Source organism: Vigna unguiculata, chromosome 3, assembly GCF_037176805.1.
Source record: "Vigna unguiculata cultivar grain cowpea cultivar isolate G323 ecotype 2 chromosome 3, ASM3717680v1, whole genome shotgun sequence".
NCBI classification, from domain to species: Eukaryota; Viridiplantae; Streptophyta; class Magnoliopsida; order Fabales; family Fabaceae; genus Vigna; species Vigna unguiculata.
Genome location: NC_140794.1, coordinates 8523439 through 8545244, shown reverse-complemented (window position 1 = coordinate 8545244; position 21806 = coordinate 8523439). Strand labels below are relative to the sequence as shown.

General features: G+C 32.8%; 2 protein-coding genes across 2 annotated transcripts; one reads left to right on the top strand and one right to left on the bottom strand.

Annotated features, from left to right (window-relative positions):
- Nucleotides 1-6991: 6991 nt before the first annotated feature.
- Nucleotides 6992-9714, bottom strand: LOC114176385 (Pentatricopeptide repeat (PPR) superfamily protein). The gene has a single exon (XM_028061424.2). It carries the CDS (start codon nucleotides 9684-9686, stop codon nucleotides 7833-7835), a length of 1854 nt encoding a protein of 617 aa, XP_027917225.1. The 5' UTR covers nucleotides 9687-9714; the 3' UTR covers nucleotides 6992-7832.
- Nucleotides 9715-11093: 1379 nt separating this feature from the next.
- Nucleotides 11094-21787, top strand: LOC114179364 (putative CoA ligase CCL12). Its single transcript, XM_028065687.2, has 14 exons — nucleotides 11094-11632; nucleotides 11701-11830; nucleotides 11919-12178; nucleotides 12435-12636; nucleotides 13299-13339; nucleotides 18131-18265; nucleotides 18437-18510; nucleotides 18590-18810; nucleotides 19071-19165; nucleotides 19237-19453; nucleotides 19622-19747; nucleotides 20545-20643; nucleotides 21076-21282; nucleotides 21409-21787. Exons 1-14 carry the CDS (start codon nucleotides 11364-11366, stop codon nucleotides 21520-21522), a joined length of 2190 nt encoding a protein of 729 aa, XP_027921488.2. The 5' UTR covers nucleotides 11094-11363; the 3' UTR covers nucleotides 21523-21787.
- The last annotated feature ends 19 nt before the right edge of the window (nucleotides 21788-21806 follow it).

Sequence of the window (21806 nt, the reverse complement as noted above, 5' to 3'; positions counted from 1 at the left end):
TATGTGATCTTGGAACTCCGTTTCTCTCATCTTCATGACAAAATTGTTTGATTAACTGATTAAACATCAATAACAAAATAATCCAGTAGTTTATATTTTAAGACATTTTAAAAGATATACTTTACATCAATCTTGATTTATGTATATGAAATATAAAATAAGTTTAAAACAATATAAGTTTTTGCGTATAATATGAAAGACACTTTCAATCTAACAATAAATTAAAAACAAAACACAGTCTAATAAAAAAATATTAAAAGGTTGGCATGAATACTAAAATTATTTAGTTATCATATTTCTAGGCATGTAAAATCTTTAAAAAAAATTGTACCTTAGTGTTATTTATTACAGCCTAATAAGACGGTGCCACATTTGATTGATGTTTGCAAATAATTAATGAGTCAAAATTTTATATCGGATAATAGAAAATATAAAATTAAATATTATAAAATGAAATATCATAAATTTATTGTTTAAATGTTTTGTATTAAAAAAGTGATGATAAAAAAAATAAGAAAATGTATTTTGCAGCATACAAATGAAGAGATTTGGAAGAAGAAGGCGAAGGTGTTGTTCATTTTGACTTTGATGTTGAAAGATTGTGTATGTTATTGAGAAATTATATGAGCATGTAAGAGAGATGAGGTTAACAAAAGTTTAATACCAATGATTATGAGTTAATGTGAAAGCTCTTTGGATTAATTGTAAAGGGAAAAGTATTAAAGTGGGTGGATGGGTGATGTTTTAACTTAGGTAAAGAGACATTTTGTTTAATATAAATGGTAGAATGATTGAAGCATTTCCCAAAATCCAAAGGGTTAATTTGTGCATAGGAATATAATATTTGCATTATTGGTTGTGCATGATGATTTCATTGTTGGATAGAATATCTGGGGAAGATATATAATTAGATAGTTCATCTTCCTCCAAACAAATGAAAAAGTGGAATCTATGGAATATTCCTCTCTCCAAACTAAAATATATCATCATGTTTCAGACTCTCCATCCACACAAAGAACAAGAAATTTTGGTTCATGACAGTATATATAAGAAAGAATATATTATTACATAAACAAAATATTAAATGATCCTCAATTACCATATTCTATGATTTCAACCAAAATATTACATGTTATATATAAATCATCTCATGATTTCTCTTAAACAAGCATATTTATTGAATTAGGTATACTTAACTATACTTAAGTGCCAAACAAAATTTTACTCTCCATTTGGATTATTCACATAATGAACTTTTTACGGCGTACAATATGCATCGGTTCAGCACAAACGAGACATATGAAGACGCGGTGATATTTTGTAATTTTTTTGAACTTTTATGTCTCATTTATACATAGAACCAAGGCATAAACCTCTTAAAATTTTTTATTTTTTGCTACTTTGATATTTTGAAATAGGTGACAAAAATTTATGCCTCAGGTCACATCTAACCGAGGCAGATGACTGGAGCTGTCGTGAAGTTGTTCCGGCGTGATGCGGTGGTTGAAGATGGTGGTGACGGCACACTAGCGGCATCTAGGTTTTGAATGGTGGCACATTATGGTTGGTGCATATGCATGTACAAGGATCATGACCACGTGTCTTGCTGTTATTGGGTCAGAAAGTTTTTTTTTTAATTCATGATACCCATTAGGCCTCGGTTTCCTCTAGAACCGAGACAGTAACCCTCGCATATGCCTCGGTTCATAATCGTGACATAAACAAATCCTTTTTTATCTCGTCAGTATATGCCTCAGGTGTAAAATCGAAACCAAAAGGTCAAAATAATCGCGGTCAAATCTCTCCCCTACACTAGTGATTAATGAAAGGCATACGAAACGAGAAAAAAGTGAAAGAAAAAATAAATAAGATTAGAAAACGTAACAACAAAGAAAAATAGGAAAATAAGAATATAATTAATATATTTTTATTTTTTATCTAAACAATTTTAATTTTTTTTTATTTTGTTAGTCCACTCATTTTTACTTCCCTTGTTTTTATCAAATGAAGCATTAATGACATCAAACAAAGCTAATTTACAATCTTAAAAAACAATATAAAACACATATTAATTAAACATGTCAAATTTGATCGAAGACATGAACCATTTACTCTCTTTTCGTTGTAAACTTATAATAATGTATATTATGAAACATAAAATGTTTTTCTCTTTTCAAAAGTTTAGTGGTTATTGGCTAGTTTGAGTCGTGACATGTTTTTATGTGGGGGAAACCATAATTTATTTTAATCGAAAGGCCCGTAAAAGAAATGAGTCTAAGATAAAGTCTTAACAATCATGCATTATTATACCATTTTCCAAAATATAAAAGTTTGGTTGTGCATTAAAATTTAATATTCGCATTATTGTTGTGCATGCCTTCATTGTTTGGATTTTCATTGTTGAACAAAACAAATGGATAAGTTTAAAATAATTGAGAGTTGATGAGTTGAAAACAATCTAAGCGGACAAATTATGAATCACATTAACTCATATATATGATTTTAATTTTCTAAAACTCATATATATGTAGACCAAATTTTTTGTAGCAAAGACTTCTTTAATAAATGAATTTAAATTTAACACAATATTGTAATATTAGTTTATAAAATGAGATTTTCATCCATTTATAAATTATAATTTGGTTTGATTTTTTACACCAAGATATATACGTTTGATATCAAACGTGATATTAGGTATTAATAATGATTCAATATTAATACGTTAATAATAAATAAGCCTACAAACAATAATATTGATATGGTAGATTTCAAATGAATATAATACTATCTTAAAAAATAAATTTTAAATTTAACTGAATTGTATTCACTTATATTAATATTATTCATAAAATATTCTTTAATGTTAACGTATAGAAGGAAAGAAAAGAAATAGGGATAGTATATATATAAAAAAATTAAAAAAGGTAAAGTACGAAAAATATCTTAAAAAGAAACCATTAAAACATTTTTTTTAAACTTATACAATCAGTTTGAATCATGATTTTGCTTGGTAGCAAAAGAGAAACCATAATTTTTAATCTTAATAAAGGCTCATAAAAAAGTCTACATTAAAGTATATCCATTTGTATGATACATCCTTCCTAGACAAGATGTCAAGTTCAATGACACACTTTTTCAAACGCAACCGACAAGTGTTTTATGTTAAATGTAAATAAAATGTGAGATATGATTATTTTATCGACTTTGAGAAAGCTTTTAAGAAATTAATTTTATTTTTCTCTAAAATTAATATTAATAAATCATGAATTAATTATTTACAAGCACACAGCTCATTGTAGGCTTTTTTACACTTTATTTGGATTGGAAGTAAGAAGTGGTCTGCTGAAAATAGAAAAAATAAATAGGAATGGAGTAAAGAAAGCACGTTGATTGTATCTGGAAAAAATGACTACAAAAATTACAAAGTGTTTAAATTTTTCATGAATATTTAATGTGAATCTTAGAAACACTTATATTTTTCAACACTATCATCTTATTTTTATTACAATCTCAACATGAGAGGTCTTAACAAAAGATGAGTTTCATCTCGATTCAAGAAATAAAGCAGGTAAAACATTTTTTTTAAAAAAGTCTCAACTCTTTTTAGTATTAATATTTTTCGATTAAATTAGTTATGAAATTATGTTTAAGAAAAAAGGTATAAAAAAATAGTACTAGTATACTTCTAATAAATTAATTATAAAATTATGTTTAAGACAAAAAAAACTTACAAAATTTTATAATAGGTTAAATTACTCTTTTGGTCCCTCTATTTGTCATGAAATCTCAGTTTGGTGTTCAAGTTTCTCGTTGTCTTAATTTGGTACTCATTTTCTTAAAAATGACCCAATTTGGTCCTCACCGTTAACTTTGACCAGACGGTGTTAAAGTCAAGGTCACGTGTCAATTTATGATTTTTTTGAATTTCTTTTGAATTTTTTTTTAATTTTTTACACGCGTCACTTCATAGTTGTGCCACGTGTCAACTTTAACATCGTCTAGTCAAAGTTAACGGTGAGGACCAAATTGAGTCATTTTTAAGAAAATGAGGACCAAATTGAAACAACAAAAAACTTGAGGACCAAACTGAAATTTCATGACAAATAGAGGGATCAAAAGAGTAATTTAACCTTTATAATAATATACCTCTATTAAATTAATTATAAATTTATATTTGAAAATAAAATTTAATTAAATTATTATTACTGTATGCTAATTTTTTATTAGTATAAAAAGTGATATTTAATAAGTTAAAATATTTTTTCAATAAATTATAATTTTTTTAGGAAAAAAAAGATTAATTTTCATTATTTTCTTATACTCAATTTTAATTATATTTTCTTCTTTTATTTTTATGTGACTTCAATTTTTAATTCTATTTTATTTTTTTATCTCTATGTGACTTTAATTTTGATTCTATTTTTTCTTTTATCTCGATGTAATATCAATTTGATTATATTTTATTCTTTTATTTTTATGTGACTTCAATTTTTGTTTTATTTTTTTCTTGTATCTCTATGTGACTTCTCATCTAGTGATTATACTTCTTGTCTCTCATCGGTTTCTTCTAGTCTAGAGTTCTTATTTTGAGAATTTTGACAAATTCAATTCTTGAATCTTCTATTGTTTGTATGTACCAATATTTTTATTCTCATTTTTGGTTAGTATATTTTTATTTCTATTTGTCTTGTTGTTGTTTTTATTTTATTTATTGAATTTGTATTATGATTAGAAATGTGTTTCTTTTATCTGATTTTGTATAGGGATTAAGGTTTAAGATTCCAACCGAGAAAAACAATATTTTTTTATTGTTTTTATTAATGATTAATCTTAAAATGAACTTTACAAGTCTATTAAAAGCTTGAGACTTGAGAAAGAGAATAAGACTTGAGACTTCAAAATACTACAAGTCTATAATCGAGTTTACTTTCTTGACAACTACAATCAAGTTTTATTGTTTTAACTCATTTTTTTGTATACTTACTTTTAGTAGTGTTTTACATATTATAATTTTTTATTTCACATAATATATATATATATATATATATATATATATATATATATATATATATATATATATATATATATATAGATAGATAGGTCAACTATAAATTTTGAATCAAACTATTAAAAAATCCATAATTAGAAAAATTTTTAGGATTTAATTGCATCACAAAAATAATTAAAAAATACAAGTGAGTGCTCTTTAAATATACAAGATAATAAGAATATATACATAGGTGAAAGTAACAATAAAAAGTAGTTAGTGATAAGAATGAGTCTAATTTTTAAACTCAAGATAACGATTAAAAGTACATGAAAAAGACTAAACAAATTAGTTTTATTATCTATTGAAAAAGAACTAAACGAAATTAATTTCAACAATTTAAATAATTTTACACCAAAAAAAGTTTAAAAATAAATTTTAAATAGCAAACCTCATTTTTAAATTTGCTTTAAACTTTCCAAAGGCTGAAACCTCATTTCATCTGTCCATCTATTTCTTATACTCTCCTTCTGTCAAGAAGCAAACAATGCATAACAGATTGTCTTGAAAAATCAACCAAATTTTAACACTTTTTTTTTTCTTATTTCTTTCCTTACATGACTGTGTAATGCAAATTAGGCAGTATTGTTTAAAAATAAATACATAACTCTCTTTGTCCAACCTTAATAAATGTAGCAGAAAGTGATAAACAATTAAAGTTGGAGTTCCTTTTGGAGGAGGGGAAAGGGTGTCTTCCCTTTTGGTGGGGGAGAAGGGGTATTCATAAGACAAGTAACAAAAATGAGTTTATTCTTAACAGGTATGAGTTAAATTAAAATATAAACAAGATTATAACTCAGTTCTCATCTACTAATATGTTTGAGATTAATTAGCATGCATAACAACATGGAAAGTTTAACTCTATACAATATAAATAATCTAAATTGCACATTGAAATCAAAGTTAAACATTTCTCGTTGGATTTAGTGCATTTCTCTTCTCTTCCACCACTACATCCACTTGTGATTCAAAGGGTGTTTTCAAATCATTTACAATGGTGGTGACAGGTTAATAAGATATGCTTTATTAAAACAAAAAGTTAAATACAATTTTTTTATTTTATTTTATGTAAAAATATCTTGAAATTCAATACAGATTAAAATATTGGATGTCCTTTAAATAATGAAAAACAAGGAAATTAAGAAATCAAATTTTCATGTGTATTTCTTCCTGCAAGAAATCAAATAGGACTGTAGTTATTAAAATAAAAGAAAATAAATTGTATGTGAATAAGTTACTAGATAATTATAATAATTTGTCTAACTGTATTTCAGTGTTCGTACCATACTAAGATAAAAAATATTTATTGTTTTTAAAACAATTTTATAACTACAAACAACAACTGATTTATAAATCCAATATTTCTAGTAAATTTCTATTTCACACGTTTTAATAAGCCAAAAAAAAGTAGAAAGGAAACCAAAAATAATTGCTATAGTTGTAGGAAAATGATAGTTTGAACTACCTATTTAGATAAAAAAAATATTTTATTACTTTATTTTGGTTAAAAAAAAAATCTATTTAATTTTATTTATGGAAACTTTGTTAAATTTGTCAAAACAAAATTTTTCAAAAAATAATTTTCCATAGTTTTAAGACTTATTTGTCTTAGATTTCAACCACCCAAATAATCCTGTGTGCAAACGTTTCAAGAGGCAAGAGCTTTTAGTAAATTGAAAAAATGGAAAAAAAGAAAATCCTACCTGGTATCACTGAACAGACATTTGGTCTGAGAATACTTTTAAAATGCTAAGTCATTTTTGTAATGTACCTTTTTGGGTGATAAAGATAGAGAAGTATATTGGATTATTTTATTATTTTAAAAGTAATATAGTATAAGGTTAGATTTTTATTTTATTATTTTAAACAGCCCATTAGTTGAAAATAATCTTGAATTCAAGTTCAGGATTCATTTCAACAGAAAATTATGTAAAAGGAAGAATGGGAGCAATCATCATATCATTATTCATCCCAAATTAATATCTTTATAACACAGAAGACAATTGTAACAGAAAGGAGTAGCATAAGGGAATAGTAAAACTCATTCACCAAATAGCACCTCAACACATTCTAACAATATCTATCAGCCGAGTGAATGTACTCATCCAAATTCTGAAGCAGCTAGATTTTTGGTAAGAAAATATAAAGAAATTTTCACCGGAGAGCAATCCATAATCATAGTATAGCTTCATGTAAAGAATCATCTCTCTAGGTATTCTGTAGTAGCCTGCTATAACTCTTCCAAACTAATTGGAGATAGATCTTTCAATAGACGAGACGAAATTAAAGACCAAAAATTATAAGGGCCGGCCTTAGTCTGTTTCTTCAGTATCTTGTTCCTTGCTTTCTACTATTAACCATTGCTTTATTCGTCATTGTCAATATATAAATTCAGGCCTTGATTAATGTAGAGCAATCCATCTGCCATAAAATCCTCCTCTTTACGTAACAACACTTGATGTTGCTATAGAACTGCATTGATCATGTATCTGTACAGACTTTTGCATTGCCGAGGTAAAAAATTTGTCTACTAACTACCTTCACCTGAATCGCTTGACTTCCTTCTACATTTTTAACACTCCTCAATGATGAATTGAACAACCTGTAAAATGAACAGGTGAGCAATTTATCTAAACTTTCAATATCCTTTTATAATGGATTAGTCTAGGCAGGCACAAAACAACTCTACACACGCCTCTAGTTTTCCAAAAATAAGAAAAGGTCACTATGTTATCCTTCCAGCACCGATTCGTCAGTATTCACCCGCATATTGCACTAGCCTCTGTCACCAAAAATTTCTACAAGAGCAGGCCCCATTAAAGAAGTGGTGGAATCTCGTGTTATCCCTCACAACAATTTTTCTTCCAGTAAGTCTTGATGCTCCACACATTACAATATGACAATCCTTACATATCCTAAGGTTCTTCATAATTTTTATGGTGGAACCGGCATCAGTACTCAGCAATCCAAATGCCAACGCTAGTTTTTCGCTGTGAGACATTAGTAGCAGCCTTTTTTCATAATCATTAACATCATAGAGCACCGAACTTAGGTTCGGCTGATATCCAATACCCTTGAGTCGTTCCAAAAGTTCATCTAATTCCTTCTTTATCTCATTAATTTGTGGATGTTTCACGTCACCAGCAGCGAACTTGTGAATCATTCCATTTTTTCCTTCAACCCAGCTACACCCTGGATCTTTTTTCAAATTTTTCTCTCTAATCCATTTCCTGACCCTAGACACATCATCCCATCTTCCAACTGATGCATAGGTATTAGAAAGCAACAAATAATTCCCCATGTTATCAGGTTCAAGCTCAAATAAATGCTTGGAAGCAATTTCCGCAACTTCAGGATTCCCATGGACGTATGATGCTCCAAGAAGTGCCCCCCACACAGCTCCATCAGGCTTCATAGGCATTCTCTCAACAAGCCGTATTACCTTTTCCAAGTATCCAGCTCGACCAAGAAGATCCGCCATGCAAGCATAAAGCTGTGGGGTTGGAGCAACACCATAATACTTTTCCATAGTAGCAAAGATCTGCTGCCCTAGGTCTACCAAGCTAGCATGACTGCACGCAGTAAGCACCCCTACAAAAGTAACATGGTTTGGTTTCACATCAGTCTCCAACATGTCATAAAACAACTTCATCGCTGCATGAACTTGGCCATGTATAGCAAACCCCACAATCATAGAACTGTAAGAAAAGACATTTCTCTCTCTCATTCCTTTGAAGATATTATATGCCTCCTCCACATTACCACATTTTGAGTACATGTCTATCAAGGCTGACCCCACAAGGACACTACTTCCATCCCCAAATCCAGAACTCTCAGCAATGTCCCTTATCCACTTAGCATAAACAGACGCACCCAATTGAGCACAAGCAGATATAACACCAACCAAGGTAACTTCATCAATCTCGACACCCTCATCTACCAACCGCCGGAAAATCTCCACCGCATTCTCCGGCATGCCATTCTGCGCATACCCGGTAACCATCGCAGTCCAAACAACCATATCCTTCACAGGCAACCCATCAAACAAGTCCTGTGCCGCCTTCATATCCCCCCTCCTCGCGTAAGCAACAATCAGCCCGGTCCAAGAAACGACATCCCGTTCAGGCATTTCATCGAACACCTTGCGCGCGCAACGCGTAAACCCACATTTCACATACATATCAATCATGGCGTTGTTGACGTACATATCAGAATGGAAGCCACCAACCAAGAGTGTCTGGGCGTGGAGCTGCGCCCCCAAAGTGATATCTTGAGCGGCGCCGGAAGCGGCAAAGAGAGCGACGAAGGTAAAGGAGACGGGAGTGATGCGTCGTTTGCGCATGGAGCAGAAGAGGCGAAGGGCTTGGGAGAGGGGTCCTCGGATGGCGTAGGCGCGAATGAGAGCGGTCCAGAGAAAGGGGTTTGGGGTGTGGACCTGTGCGAAGATAAGGCGAGGGTAGGAGTGGAGCGGCACATGGGTGAGCGAGGTGACGAGGCGTAAGAGCTTGGTTATTACGTAGGAACATTGGTGGAGGTTGTTGCGGTAGATATGGGCGTGAACTTGTTTCGCATGATTCAGGGTGCTGCATTTCTCCACAATTCTCACCACTTCTGACTCCAAAACCCTTTGCACTGCCATTGGAGACTAAACTTCTTTACTTCCATCACCCAACAACTCAGTCACAAATTTTTGAGACTTAATTATAAATAGGACATTGGTACCTTTACATCAATTATTTTTTCTTATAAATAATTAGATTTAACAAAATTATTTAATAAAACTTGTTGAATATATTTAAATTTATTATAAACTTACTTATTTTATAATATAATTTTTTTTTTAACTATACCTTTTGTTTTGAGATTGTTATGTATTTTACAGTTTTTTTTTGTTTTGTTTAGGACATCTATGTATAAATATATTTCTATAATAATGTTTTCTTTAACAGATTGTTTTGCGATGTAATTATGAAGTATGATATTGTCTTTATTAATGTATTTGGAGAATATTTCGGGTGTTATATTTGTATACCAAATTGGATGACTTTTTTCGATGTTCAATGTTTTCTTTTATTCAGAAGTCAAATTTTTCATAGATTTCATAACATTATACAAGAAAAGGATATATAGCCTTATCATTAAATAACAAAATCCTACACCTTTGAACACATTTACTACATACCATGTTAATAACAAGTTCCAACTCATTTTCATTATCAAATAATATCTATGAACGATTTCACCCATATTTTAAATCTTAAAAGATTTTTTTAGATTATATATCTTTATATTTTTCTTACAATAGTATTCATTTCGTCACCGCTATTACGAATAGGTGTTACATCCAATTTCTTACATTTTTCGGTTTAAGTCAACTTGATTTGATTCTTTGAATGGGATTAACTGAACTGGATTATTTGACTTGAGCTACTTCAATCTTAGACCCGTGATGAGTTAATTATATCATTCTAATCAGATCAATTTGTTTTAATCTTTAACCCAAATCAATTTGAATTGACCATATTCTCTACTGTCTTAGCTCAATTTAAAAGCAAATTAATTTTGAAATTCCAAAATAAAAAAAGTTAAATATAAATTTAACTTTATTTAAATAACTTAAAGTATATAAATTTAAATTATCATGAATTCATTTCACAAATTCAATTTTTTTTGTCCACCTCTGTTTAATACTTTAACTTCGGCTTCCCAAACTCCACAACTAGAAAAACGACTCTTTAAGTTCCTACGAGGTCTCTGGATGGAAAGCTTATTCTCATGCCAAACAAATATTTGATACGAGAGTTTAAGTGATGATTAAATTGAAATTTGTGCTCAAAATATAATATTTTTATTTGAATAAAAAACATTTTATAATATATATTATATGTTGGTTTTGTTATTTTAATTTTTTTTAACATATATTGAGTCAATCAGTTTAATAAATCATTGAGCACTGACTTATTTACCTAGTACCAGTACATATCTACCCGCTAACTCACTCCATTGGTAGGTATAATAAACAGAGCACGCGGCAAATAAAGTTGGTGCCTCATCCCAATTTTAATTTTTCTCCCACAAACATCACCTCAAAAAAGAAAACCTTTCTCAGCGATAACGTCGATAATCCAAACCATTTTCTATTCGATAGTGGTCAAACATCTCAACGTTTTTTTTTTTTTTTAATAATACTGAGTTGGAAGCGTTAGGTGGTGTGAAGATACTGCATGATCCACTTGAATCACCTCAAACTCAAAAACTCAACAACCCCTCTGCAACTTTTCATTCAAGTTCCAGATTTGATAGAGGAGGGAAGGAGATGGTGAAGAGTGTGAAGGAATTGCAAGTGGAAGACTTGCTCAATGCAGGGTTGACAGTAACAGAAGCCAATGAATTGTACCGTGTTTTGAGGGATATTCTGTCTCAATGTCCCTCCGACACCGACAACCACCGCTCACTCATATGGCGCCACCTTGTCACTCGAAAACTGCTCAAACCATCATTTCCACACTCCTTGCATCATCTTCTCTACCACTCTGTTTATCACTCTCAACACACTTCCCTTCCACTCTATTGGTTCCCTTCTCTGTAAGTCTTTCTCTGCTCATCACACTTATCACACTACAATCTCCACTCACTTCTCTTCTTCCTTTCAGGGACACCTCCAAACGCACCAACCTTGGCCGTTTCATGGAAACTCATGCCCCTCAACTTTTAGGACCTTCCTACAAAGACCCTATTTCCAGTTATCGCCTCTTTCACAACTTTTCCGTTCAACACCCTCAGGCATGCAAAACCAAACACCTCTTTCTCTATTCAGACATAACATCTCTTCTTCTCTTTCTTTGTTTCTTAATTCTTATTGTGAATGCAGCTCTACTGGTCCCTTCTTCTGAAGGAACTTTCTGTCTCCTTTGTTGAACCTCCCAAGTCTATTTTAGACACTTCTGACCCTTCCAGACATGGAGGCACGTGGCTTCCCGCTTCTGTCCTCAACATTGCTGATTGCTGTCTGCAACCCAGTTCACATCCCTACAAACCAGATGACAGTATAGCCATCGTTTGGAGAAATGAAGGTTTTGATGATTCCGAGGTTAACCGTATCACGCTTAAACAACTCCGACAACAAGTAATGTAAGCCTTTTCAGCTCACACTCTTGCTTTTGGACCAAAGTTGTGTTATTCAATACTTTGATTTTAGTTCAGTCTGTATTTTTCAGTTGCACCAGTACATTTAATTTTTGTACTTTTGATCTCTTAAATTTTGGTATTCTTTGTTTCCACTCTTTTTCTACTTCAGACTTTTCTGTCTTTGCTTCTTCTCCTTTTAGTATTTAAAATTAAAGTAATCATTTTTTTTTTCTTCATGTCTTGGCCATATTATTTCCAGGATGGTAGCTAAAGCAATAGATGGCACATTCTCAAAGGGAGATGCAATAGCAATTGACATGCAAATGACAGCAAATGCCGTAATCATCTATTTAGCCATTGTCCTAGCAGGATGCGCTGTAGTCTCAATTGCTGACAGTTTTGCACCAAAAGAGATTGCAACTCGCCTTCGTGTTTCCAAAGCAAAGGGTATCTTCACACAGGTGATGTTTCAATTATAAAGCTACTGTTGATTGAAATGAGGGTATTCAGTATTTGGAATTGTCTCTATTCTTTCTCACTTACCGATTTGTGCAAATTAGAATGTGTGAGGCAATGGTAACATTACCAAATCTTTATATGTTAGAGAATAAACGCTGTCCTTTCGAGTCCCCCTTGGAAGCTTGACCTTCTATATTTATTTCCAAGTTGTGCAAATTCGTATGCGTGTACCAGTGCTAACATTAATGAATCTTTATGTTAGACAATAGACGCTGTCCTTTCGAGTCCCCTTGGAAGCTTAACCTTCTATATTGGGCATTTCTCCAAGGCTTCAAATTTTCAAACCAAATCTGTTAATGCCAACTGGATGTAAATACCATCTTTATAAAACTAACAACTAACATTTTGCTGATAAAAAAATCTTTAGAAACATGCATCTGTGTTTGTTAAAATCTTATATTGAATTTTTCGTTGAGTTATCGATATTTGACTAGTATTACATATTTTTTTATAAATGGAGACAGAAAAGAGCTGTTCTTGAATAATAAATTGCTGAAGTTTCCATACAGCAAACAAATTGAAGACTAATAATTTGTATATCTGGTTGAATTCCCATTATTTGTAACATATTAAGACTGTTTACTCAACTTTATTTTGTTCTCAGGATTTCATAGCCAGAGGTGGCAGGAAATTTCCTTTGTACAGGTAAAATACGTGTTGTCATTATATCCATAACTGCACTTTTATCAGTTTCAACTTCTAAATATAGAAATTATATTTTAAATAGTGAATGATTTCAAAGCTTAAATTCTTTAATAGTTGATAACACAGAACCTGTGGAGGTACAACCGTGAGATTCCAAGCAGAAGAAATTTTGTTCTTCACATGATGATAGGATAATTTCATGCTAACAAATTAGATGCTATTTCTACTAATCCATATTTCAGCAAGAATATGAATGGCAGAAGATATGACTACAATGATTGCTAGATCACTCCAACTATTGGAGACTTGCATAATAGAACTCAGTAAACGGGCATCTCTATGTGTTTTCAGAACCCTGTTTTCTTTTTCTCATTTCTTCTTCACTTATTTTTTGGTATAGGTCATTGGCACGAGTAGTATCACAAATGAAAGTTTTCACCAATGAATTTATTCTTTAGTTATAAATTCAAAATTCAAATGAATCTAAGTTTTAATAATTCTTCTTCACATCTCGTATTCAGCATATGCTAACTCAAGATTCTATCACATAAATACTTTACTCCTTCCTCGCTTCATGAATGTGTACTATTACAGCTAATATCTTCCAAATCCTTCTTGAATTAGTTCAATATCTTGCAACATGTTCTCTGATAGTTGTCCTGGTGCTAGTTTAAATCACTAATTATATCTAAAAGACCTCTTTATTGGTAACAAGATTAGTTAGCACACTGGAGTGAAATGTGCCAAAGATAGAAGCCAAATCTCCCTTCATTTAGTTCGTATTAACATATAGAATATATTTTAACGACCAGCATTTTAAAAATAAATAACTTCCTCAGTATGTTAAAAAATGTTTAGAAATGAATGTACTACTGCTGCTCTTGGGGCAAAGTTTGCGCTGATTTTCTGACTTACACTGATTTTAATGATCCTTCTCATTTTACTTTACTGTCCTAACCTTGTAGGCAGTGTTCAAGTTTGTGTTGTAAATAACTGACAAATCACGAACAAAAGGTACTTCCTGAGGCGTGTAATTCACTGCCCTTAAGGACTTATTCGCAGTGTGTTGCGCAAGCCCCAGGATACAATAGGAACTTCTCGGATCTTCCGAGGATCTCAGAACTAGCAAGTACTCTTGAAAGAGTATTTAACCTAGACAAAAGAAGAAAAAAGAAATATAAGAGAGAAGAGAGCTAGAAGAAAGAAGGAAAAGATTGAGAGATGGTGTGTTTTGGAGAGCACCAAAACCACCTATTTATAGGTGTGAAGGAGTGAATGGAATGGGCTGAAAATCCACATTGCTCACCTAACGTTCAAAAGCAGATTTGCAACGTACATGGGTAATATTAATCATAATCATTTGCAATAAATATGGAATCAAAACTGAAGAATCTTTGCACCACAAACAAAACTGCAGCAGCGGAAAAATAAATGTTGGAGGCAACATTCAAAACTTTTGCAATAACTGGTAGTATTACAACAATCCCCCACATATTGCAAAAGATAAGAAAAAGTAAGAAAGAAAAAAAAAAACTGGGTCTCATATAAGATGTAATGCGTCGAAGCTGGTATAGCAAGCTATATGAACCAGTCCTAGACAGATAAACTTAACACACAGTGTAGTTGGTATAACAAGCTATATGAACCAAAGACACTTGATGTGTGTTAGTGGTTTATCAATCACAATACACCCCCACAATCCTTGCTGTTAACGTTGTGTTGCGCTTACTAGGCCATGCGCGTGCCCGGTGTTCATGAGTGCTCTAGAGATCATGCCAAGATCTCATACAAGCGGCCCTACTTGACACTCATATAGGTGATTTCATCAAGTGTATGCTGCAAATCATACACTACCTATAAAGGATATGAAAATCATTAAAACTTTGTTTAAACTAAAATTCTTACACCACATAGAATTTTAATTTACAAAGTTTAACCTCTCAAAAATGCAGCTTTTAGCACTTTCATGCACACCATAGGAATGGACATAATTGATTTAAAAATCAATTTAGTGCTATCAGAACTAACAAGTGACTTGTTTTTACCCATATGAACCTTATTCATGGGATCTCCAATCACAAAGGTTGGGTTACCATCACTTGTTTGTTTGCAAGTGGCTTAAGTCCCATTCCCCTCGATGTTTCTAAAATCATATTTCTTCTCAGGGGTTTTGTCAGGGGATCTGCTAGATTCCGTTCTGACTTCACATAATCAATGGAAATAGTTCCACTCTTTAGCAGCTGCTTAACCAGATTATGTCTCAATTGTATATGTCTATTCTTTCCATTATAGTTTTTGTTTTTAGCTATAGTTATTGCTGATTGGCAATCACAATGTATAGATACAAATGGGGTTGGTTTCATTCCTAAAGGAATGTTTGCTAAGAAGTTTTTCAACCACTCAGCCTCACTACCAGCCATCTCGAGAGCAACAAACTCAGATTCCATTGTTGATCTTGCAATAATTGTTTGTCTGGCTGATCTCCATGTAATCACACCACCCCCAAGTGTGAATACATAACCACTAGTGGACTTTGTCTCATCTGAATCAGAGATCCAGTTAGCATCACTGTACCCTTCTAGTACAGCGGGAAATCCACTATATTCAATGGCATAATCCATTGAACCTCTTAAGTATCTCATAAGCCTTCCAAGTGCATCCCAATGCTCTTGATTAGGACATTGAGTGTATCTACTCAGTCTACCTACTGCATAAGCAATATCAGGTCTTGAAAAGCTCATTAAGTGCAGTAAGCTCCCAATTATCTGGGCATACTGAGGTTGAGAAATAGATTCTCCTCTATTTTTCATTAATTTAGAGTTAGCATCATAAAGGGTACTCACAGGTTTAAAGTCATAATATCCAAACTTCCTAAGAAGTTTCTCAATGTATTGTTCCTGGGATAATAATATACTATCTCCCTTCCTTATGATTCTAACACCTAAAATCACATTGGCTTCACCCATGTCTTTCATTTCAAACTTAGATCCTATAAACAATTTAGTTCTAGAGACTATATCAATGCATGTATATTAATTAATCCTAGTCGTTGCAATTTCATAACATACGAGGAATTCACATGTCCTAATTTGATCACAATATCCCTTCCCCACAAAAACATTATTTTTTGTCATTACAATCTTGTCAGATTCGAATGACACTTTAACCCCCACTTTTCCCAGTAGTGCTACAGAGATTAGATTAACTCTGATAGAGGACACATGTAGCACATCACTCAAGGCCAGAGTCTTCCCAGATGTGAGTTTTAGAAGAACCTTTCCTTTTCCAATGACTGGAGTTTGTCCTGGAATCACCAAGATAAACATGTTCTTCTCCATCTCCTAGATAGGAGGTAAAAGCACTCCTGTTTGCACAGATGTGCCTGGTAGCACCAGAGTCTACCACCCACTTGCTCACATTGGTAATCAGATTTATTTGAGAAACGACCGCAACTATAGTATCATCTTCCCCTTGGGCTATATTTGCCCAAGGAGCATTGTCGTTTCTTGCTCTGCGTCTGCACTGAGGTGCATGATGGCCTGGCTTCCCACATACGAAGCAATTACCCTTTTTCTTAAAGATGGGGTTAGATCCATTGGGACGGGAATTTCAAAAGTTATTTTTCCTTTTGTTATCAGGTTTGTTCTCATACCTTTTTGAAGCAGGTTTGTCTTCTACCACATTTGCCTTTGCGGATAAAGCTTTGGCCCTTGCAGTAGTACTCTCCTTCCTGTTTGCGTCATTTGCTTGTGTCTATGTTTCAGCTGTTGTTTATAGTCAGTCCAGGATGACGGTAATTTCTCGATCAAAAGTTCTGAAACAGGAGTATGTTCTCTGCTTTGATATCTTCAAGTAACTTGTGATATTCGTTGATTTGAGTCTTTATGTCTTTGTCTTCGATCATCTCCCAACGGTAGTAATTCCCTATGACGAACCTTTGTCGGACGACGTCCTCAGCAGTATATTTGAGAATCAACGAATCCCAAATTTCTTTCGCTTCCTTATATGAGCAATACACATCGAACAAATCATTAGACAAGGCGCTAAGTAAGGTGTTTCGGCATACCTTGTTTGCATAAGTCCAATCTTCAACTTGTTTGGCACTGGATTCGTCAGGTTTTGAAGTTGAGAGAGCCATAGCTACTCCATACATGTCTAGAAGAGTAGACACACGTTCTTGCCAGCGTCGGAAGTTCTGTCCAGAGAATACCTCAATTTTAGATACATCCGGAAATGGTTTCGCAAAGATAGTCGGAGTTCCGGAACTATTTTGATTCTCCAGCATATTAGAGTTGTTGTCAGCCATAAGTCCTTAAGATTGTTGTAAATAACTGACAAATCACGAACAAAAGGTACTTCCTGAGGCGTGTAACAGACAAAAGAAGAAAAAAAGAAAAAAGAAATATGAGAGAGAAGAGAGCTAGAAGAAAGAAGGAAAAGATTGAGAGATGGTGTGTTTTGGAGAGCACCAAAACCACCTATTTATAGGTGTGAAGGAGTGAATGGAATGGCTGAAAATCCACATTGCTCACCTAACGTTCAAAAGCAATTTGCAACGTACATGGGTAATATTAATCATAATCTTTTGCAATAAATATGGAATCAAAAGTGAAGAATCTTTGCACCACAAACAAAACTGCAGCAGCCGAAAAATAAATGTTGGAGGCAACGTTCAAAACTTTTGCAATAACTGGTAGTATTACAACAGTTTGAATGTCTGTTAAATAGATTTATGGAAGTTCTTTAAGCACATAAACACTGGAAACCTCATTCTAATATTTCCTCACGCAGTCGGGTCATTGAGGCAGCTGAATGTAAAGTTATTGTGCTACCTGTGGTGGGTGATGATGTAGGAGTTCAATTAAGAGAGCAAGACTTATCATGGAAAGGTTTTATCTCTTCTGCAAATCAGACTCAGAACTCCAGGTAATCCAAACTTCAATGTGTTCATTAAACAATATCAGAATCTAAGCAAATGATCATTCTTTTAACCAAAATTATTACTTCTAAAGGAGAGTGAGAAGAGAAAGAGAGTTTGAGAAGATGCATTTTTATTTTCATGTGGTTTATCTAACCTTAACATTTAACTCTTGGCAGGTCAGATTATTATTCTCCAAGCTATCAATCAGTTGATTCTGTCACTAATATACTATTCTCTTCTGGAACCACGGGTAAAGATCCTCCCTTAGAGTGTATCAGATAGAGACTACTACCGTTATAGTGATCTTGTTATATTTTGACTTTCATCAGGGGACCCAAAAGCTATTCCTTGGACTCAACTTGCACCAATACGAAGTGCTGCTGATGGATGGGCTGCCATTGATGTTCAAGCTGGAGATGTCTACTGCTGGCCTACAAACTTAGGATGGGTTATGGGACCAACAGTATTGTATCATTGTTTTCTACTTGGGGCAACTTTGGCTTTGTACCATGGCTCTCCTCAAGGCCGAAATTTTGGAAAATTTGTTCAGGTAACAAATGGATCTGAATGAGTGCTAGGTGAAATCTATACTACTTAAGTAAAAGGAAAGATTCTCACTGTTAGAATTTAGCTAAACCAAAAAAGGAGATGGATAAAATCAGAACATGCTTAGGTCAAATAATAGTACAGCAATGAAAGTGAAAGTGTCATCATAATTGCAACGGTAGATTCTGCATTGTTTTCTGCTTCAATAGAATGTGATACATTACATCAAAGAACAACCTTATTTATTGAACTACAATCGTCCAGGATGCAGGTGTAACCATTTTGGGAACCGTTCCAAGCTTAGTAAAAACTTGGAAGAATACAAAGTGTATGGAGGGCTTGGATTGGACAAAGATAAAGTAATATCTCTTGCTAGTGTAAATAATCAAGTTTTACTAAGAAAGATGAACTGAACTATGGTTGTATGCAGAACATTTTGTTCCACTGGAGAAACATCAAATGTTGATGATGATCTATGGCTTTCTTCAAAAGCTTATTACAGTCCAATTGTTGAATTGTGTGGAGGCACTGAGCTTGCGTCTAGCTATATTGCAGGAAGTCCCCTCCAACCTCAAGCTTTTGGAGCATTTAGCACAGCTTCAATGACAACTGGTTTTGTCATTTTTGACGAAAATGGAGTTCCATATGTAAGAAAATTTTTTGTCTTCAATTCTTTTGAAATTCCATATTCTTCTCAATTAGGCTGGTTGCATTTTCACTAGCACATGTCCAAACATAATAGCAAACCTATCTATGGCTTAGACAAATTATATTTTCGGTTTTCTTATATTTGATCTCTTTGACTAATATGACAGCCAGATGATGTTGCTTGTGTTGGGGAAGTGGGCTTATTTCCTCTCTCTCTGGGAGCATCTGACAGAATTCTTAATGCTGATCATGAGAAGGTTTACTTTAAGGGAATGCCCATTTATAAAGGAAAGGTAGAACTTCAATTAATATGCTTAGAATTATTTTCACGCATATACATCATCTATCTTCAAATATTAATTCTTTCATGTGTGGTTGCACATATGTTTATTACCTTGTTTCACAAGGACTTGTCTTCATTCACATTTAACAACTTACACCGAAAATCAAAACTAATTAAGATTGAAAATATAGAAAGCGTTAAATATGTTTTTGGTCATTTAACTTTCACTGAAAATTGGAACTAGTCCCAACTTTTGTCCAATTTAGTCCCTCAACTTTGGAAATACGTGGAATCGGTCTTTTTAACCAAATTTTGTTAAATTTATTTAGTTTCAAACGTTTTTCATGGTAGCATTTGAGTTGTTTACACCACAAAAATGTGTCAAATGGTGTAAACAACTCAAATGATATCATGAAAAGCGTTTGAAACGTCAAATAAACTTAACAAAATTTTGTTAAAAAGACTAAATTCACGCATTTCTAAAGTCAAAGGACTAAATTGGACCAAAGTTGCAAAGAGGGACTAATTTTAATTTTCACTGAAATTTAAGGGATAAAAAATATATTTAACCCAAATAGAAATATCTTGCACTCTGAACTTCGGATGTTTTGTCAAATGCCAACAATACCCATGAAAGCTTTTGATTTCCAAAAATATTGTAGATCAGTAAACCCCCATTAAGTATTTTCAAATAACCCCTTTTATGTGAACTACATAATAATAGAATAAACTATATTTGTAATTTTAACTATCATGTTCTATTTTTATGGTATTGATGGAGATATATCGTTGTAAATTTATTCACAGGTTCTTAGGAGACATGGAGATATAATCAGGAGAACAGTTGATGGATATATTGTTGTACAAGGGAGGGCTGATGACACCATGAATCTTGGTGGAATAAAGGTACTTTTACATGGAGAAAGCTATCAAACGGAAAAAAAAATAAAATTTTTCATTCCTTGAAGTGTGATATCTAATAAACTTTCCTTTTTCAAAAGGGTGCAGCAGAACAATAAAACGAAATACAAAGTGGTAAACCATAACTCTTGATAATGTACTGCAGTCCATCGAGCTCAATAATCCATTGCAGCAAATATAAAACATTCTGTAAAGAAAACAAAGTTTAACCATAGTTTACCTTGCATTATTCTTACACATATGGTGTAAGACTTCTGCCATGGTTTTGATGCACAAAATCTTCATTACTTAGTTAGAATGTGACACTCTCTGTCGGATTATAGATATATCAAATTCTTAAACTTGCATGATTTTTGCTATTTGCTATTGTTGGACTCACTGGTCTTTTAACTTGAAATTTATGCTTCTGACATGCAGACAAGTTCTGTAGAAATTGAGCGTGTCTGTGATGGGGCTGATGAATGCATTTTGGAGACAGCTGCAGTAGGTGTGGCAACTACAAATAGAGGACCAGAACAACTTGTTGTATTTGTTGTTTTAAAGAAAGGATACAATTCCACTGCAGAAACTCTAAAGATGAAATTCACTAAAGCTATTCAAAGCAACCTTAACCCTCTGTTTAAGGTATGACACTTTGTTAGTTACAAACAATTGTGAATTGATCGTGGTTTAGTAATCTGAAAACTGGCCTGAATTGAGGTCAAAAAGTTAACTGATTTAGCATACACAAACTTTTTCATTACATTACAGGTGACTCTCGTTAAAATTGTGCCAGAGTTTCCTCGAACATCTTCCAACAAGATCCTGAGGAGAGTGCTGAGGGATCAAATGAAGCATGAGCTATCAGTTCAGAGCAGACTTTAGTGAAACAATTTTCTCAGAAAACCAGAACAGACACCAACGTTCATGATAGACAGTTCTCGGAATTGGAAGCATGAAGAAATCACTTTAATATAGCGTAGACTAAGAAAATAAGTGCCAGTGATTGATGAAAATATAAAAGGTATATGAATATAGATATTTTATACAACCATTCAATAAGTAAATATGGTAGTAGAATTACAACCATTTAATGCTGTGTACACAATTCACCTTTATATGATAAAATAAAGTCTCTCATTAAGATGCATGACTTTACTATCATGAAA

What these genes read in the sequence shown, in the direction of transcription:
- LOC114176385 (XM_028061424.2), bottom strand. Translation starts at nt 9,686, where the DNA reads ATGGCAGTGCAAAGGGTTTTGGAGTCAGAAGTGGTGAGAATTGTGGAG.
- LOC114179364 (XM_028065687.2), top strand. Translation starts at nt 11,364, where the DNA reads ATGGTGAAGAGTGTGAAGGAATTGCAAGTGGAAGACTTGCTCAATGCA. An exon ending in AGGAAATTTCCTTTGTACAG is followed by an intron (nt 13,340 to 18,130) that starts GTAAAATACGTG and finishes TTCCTCACGCAG; the next exon opens with TCGGGTCATTGAGGCAGCTG. An exon ending in ATTCTCTTCTGGAACCACGG is followed by an intron (nt 18,511 to 18,589) that starts GTAAAGATCCTC and finishes GACTTTCATCAG; the next exon opens with GGGACCCAAAAGCTATTCCT.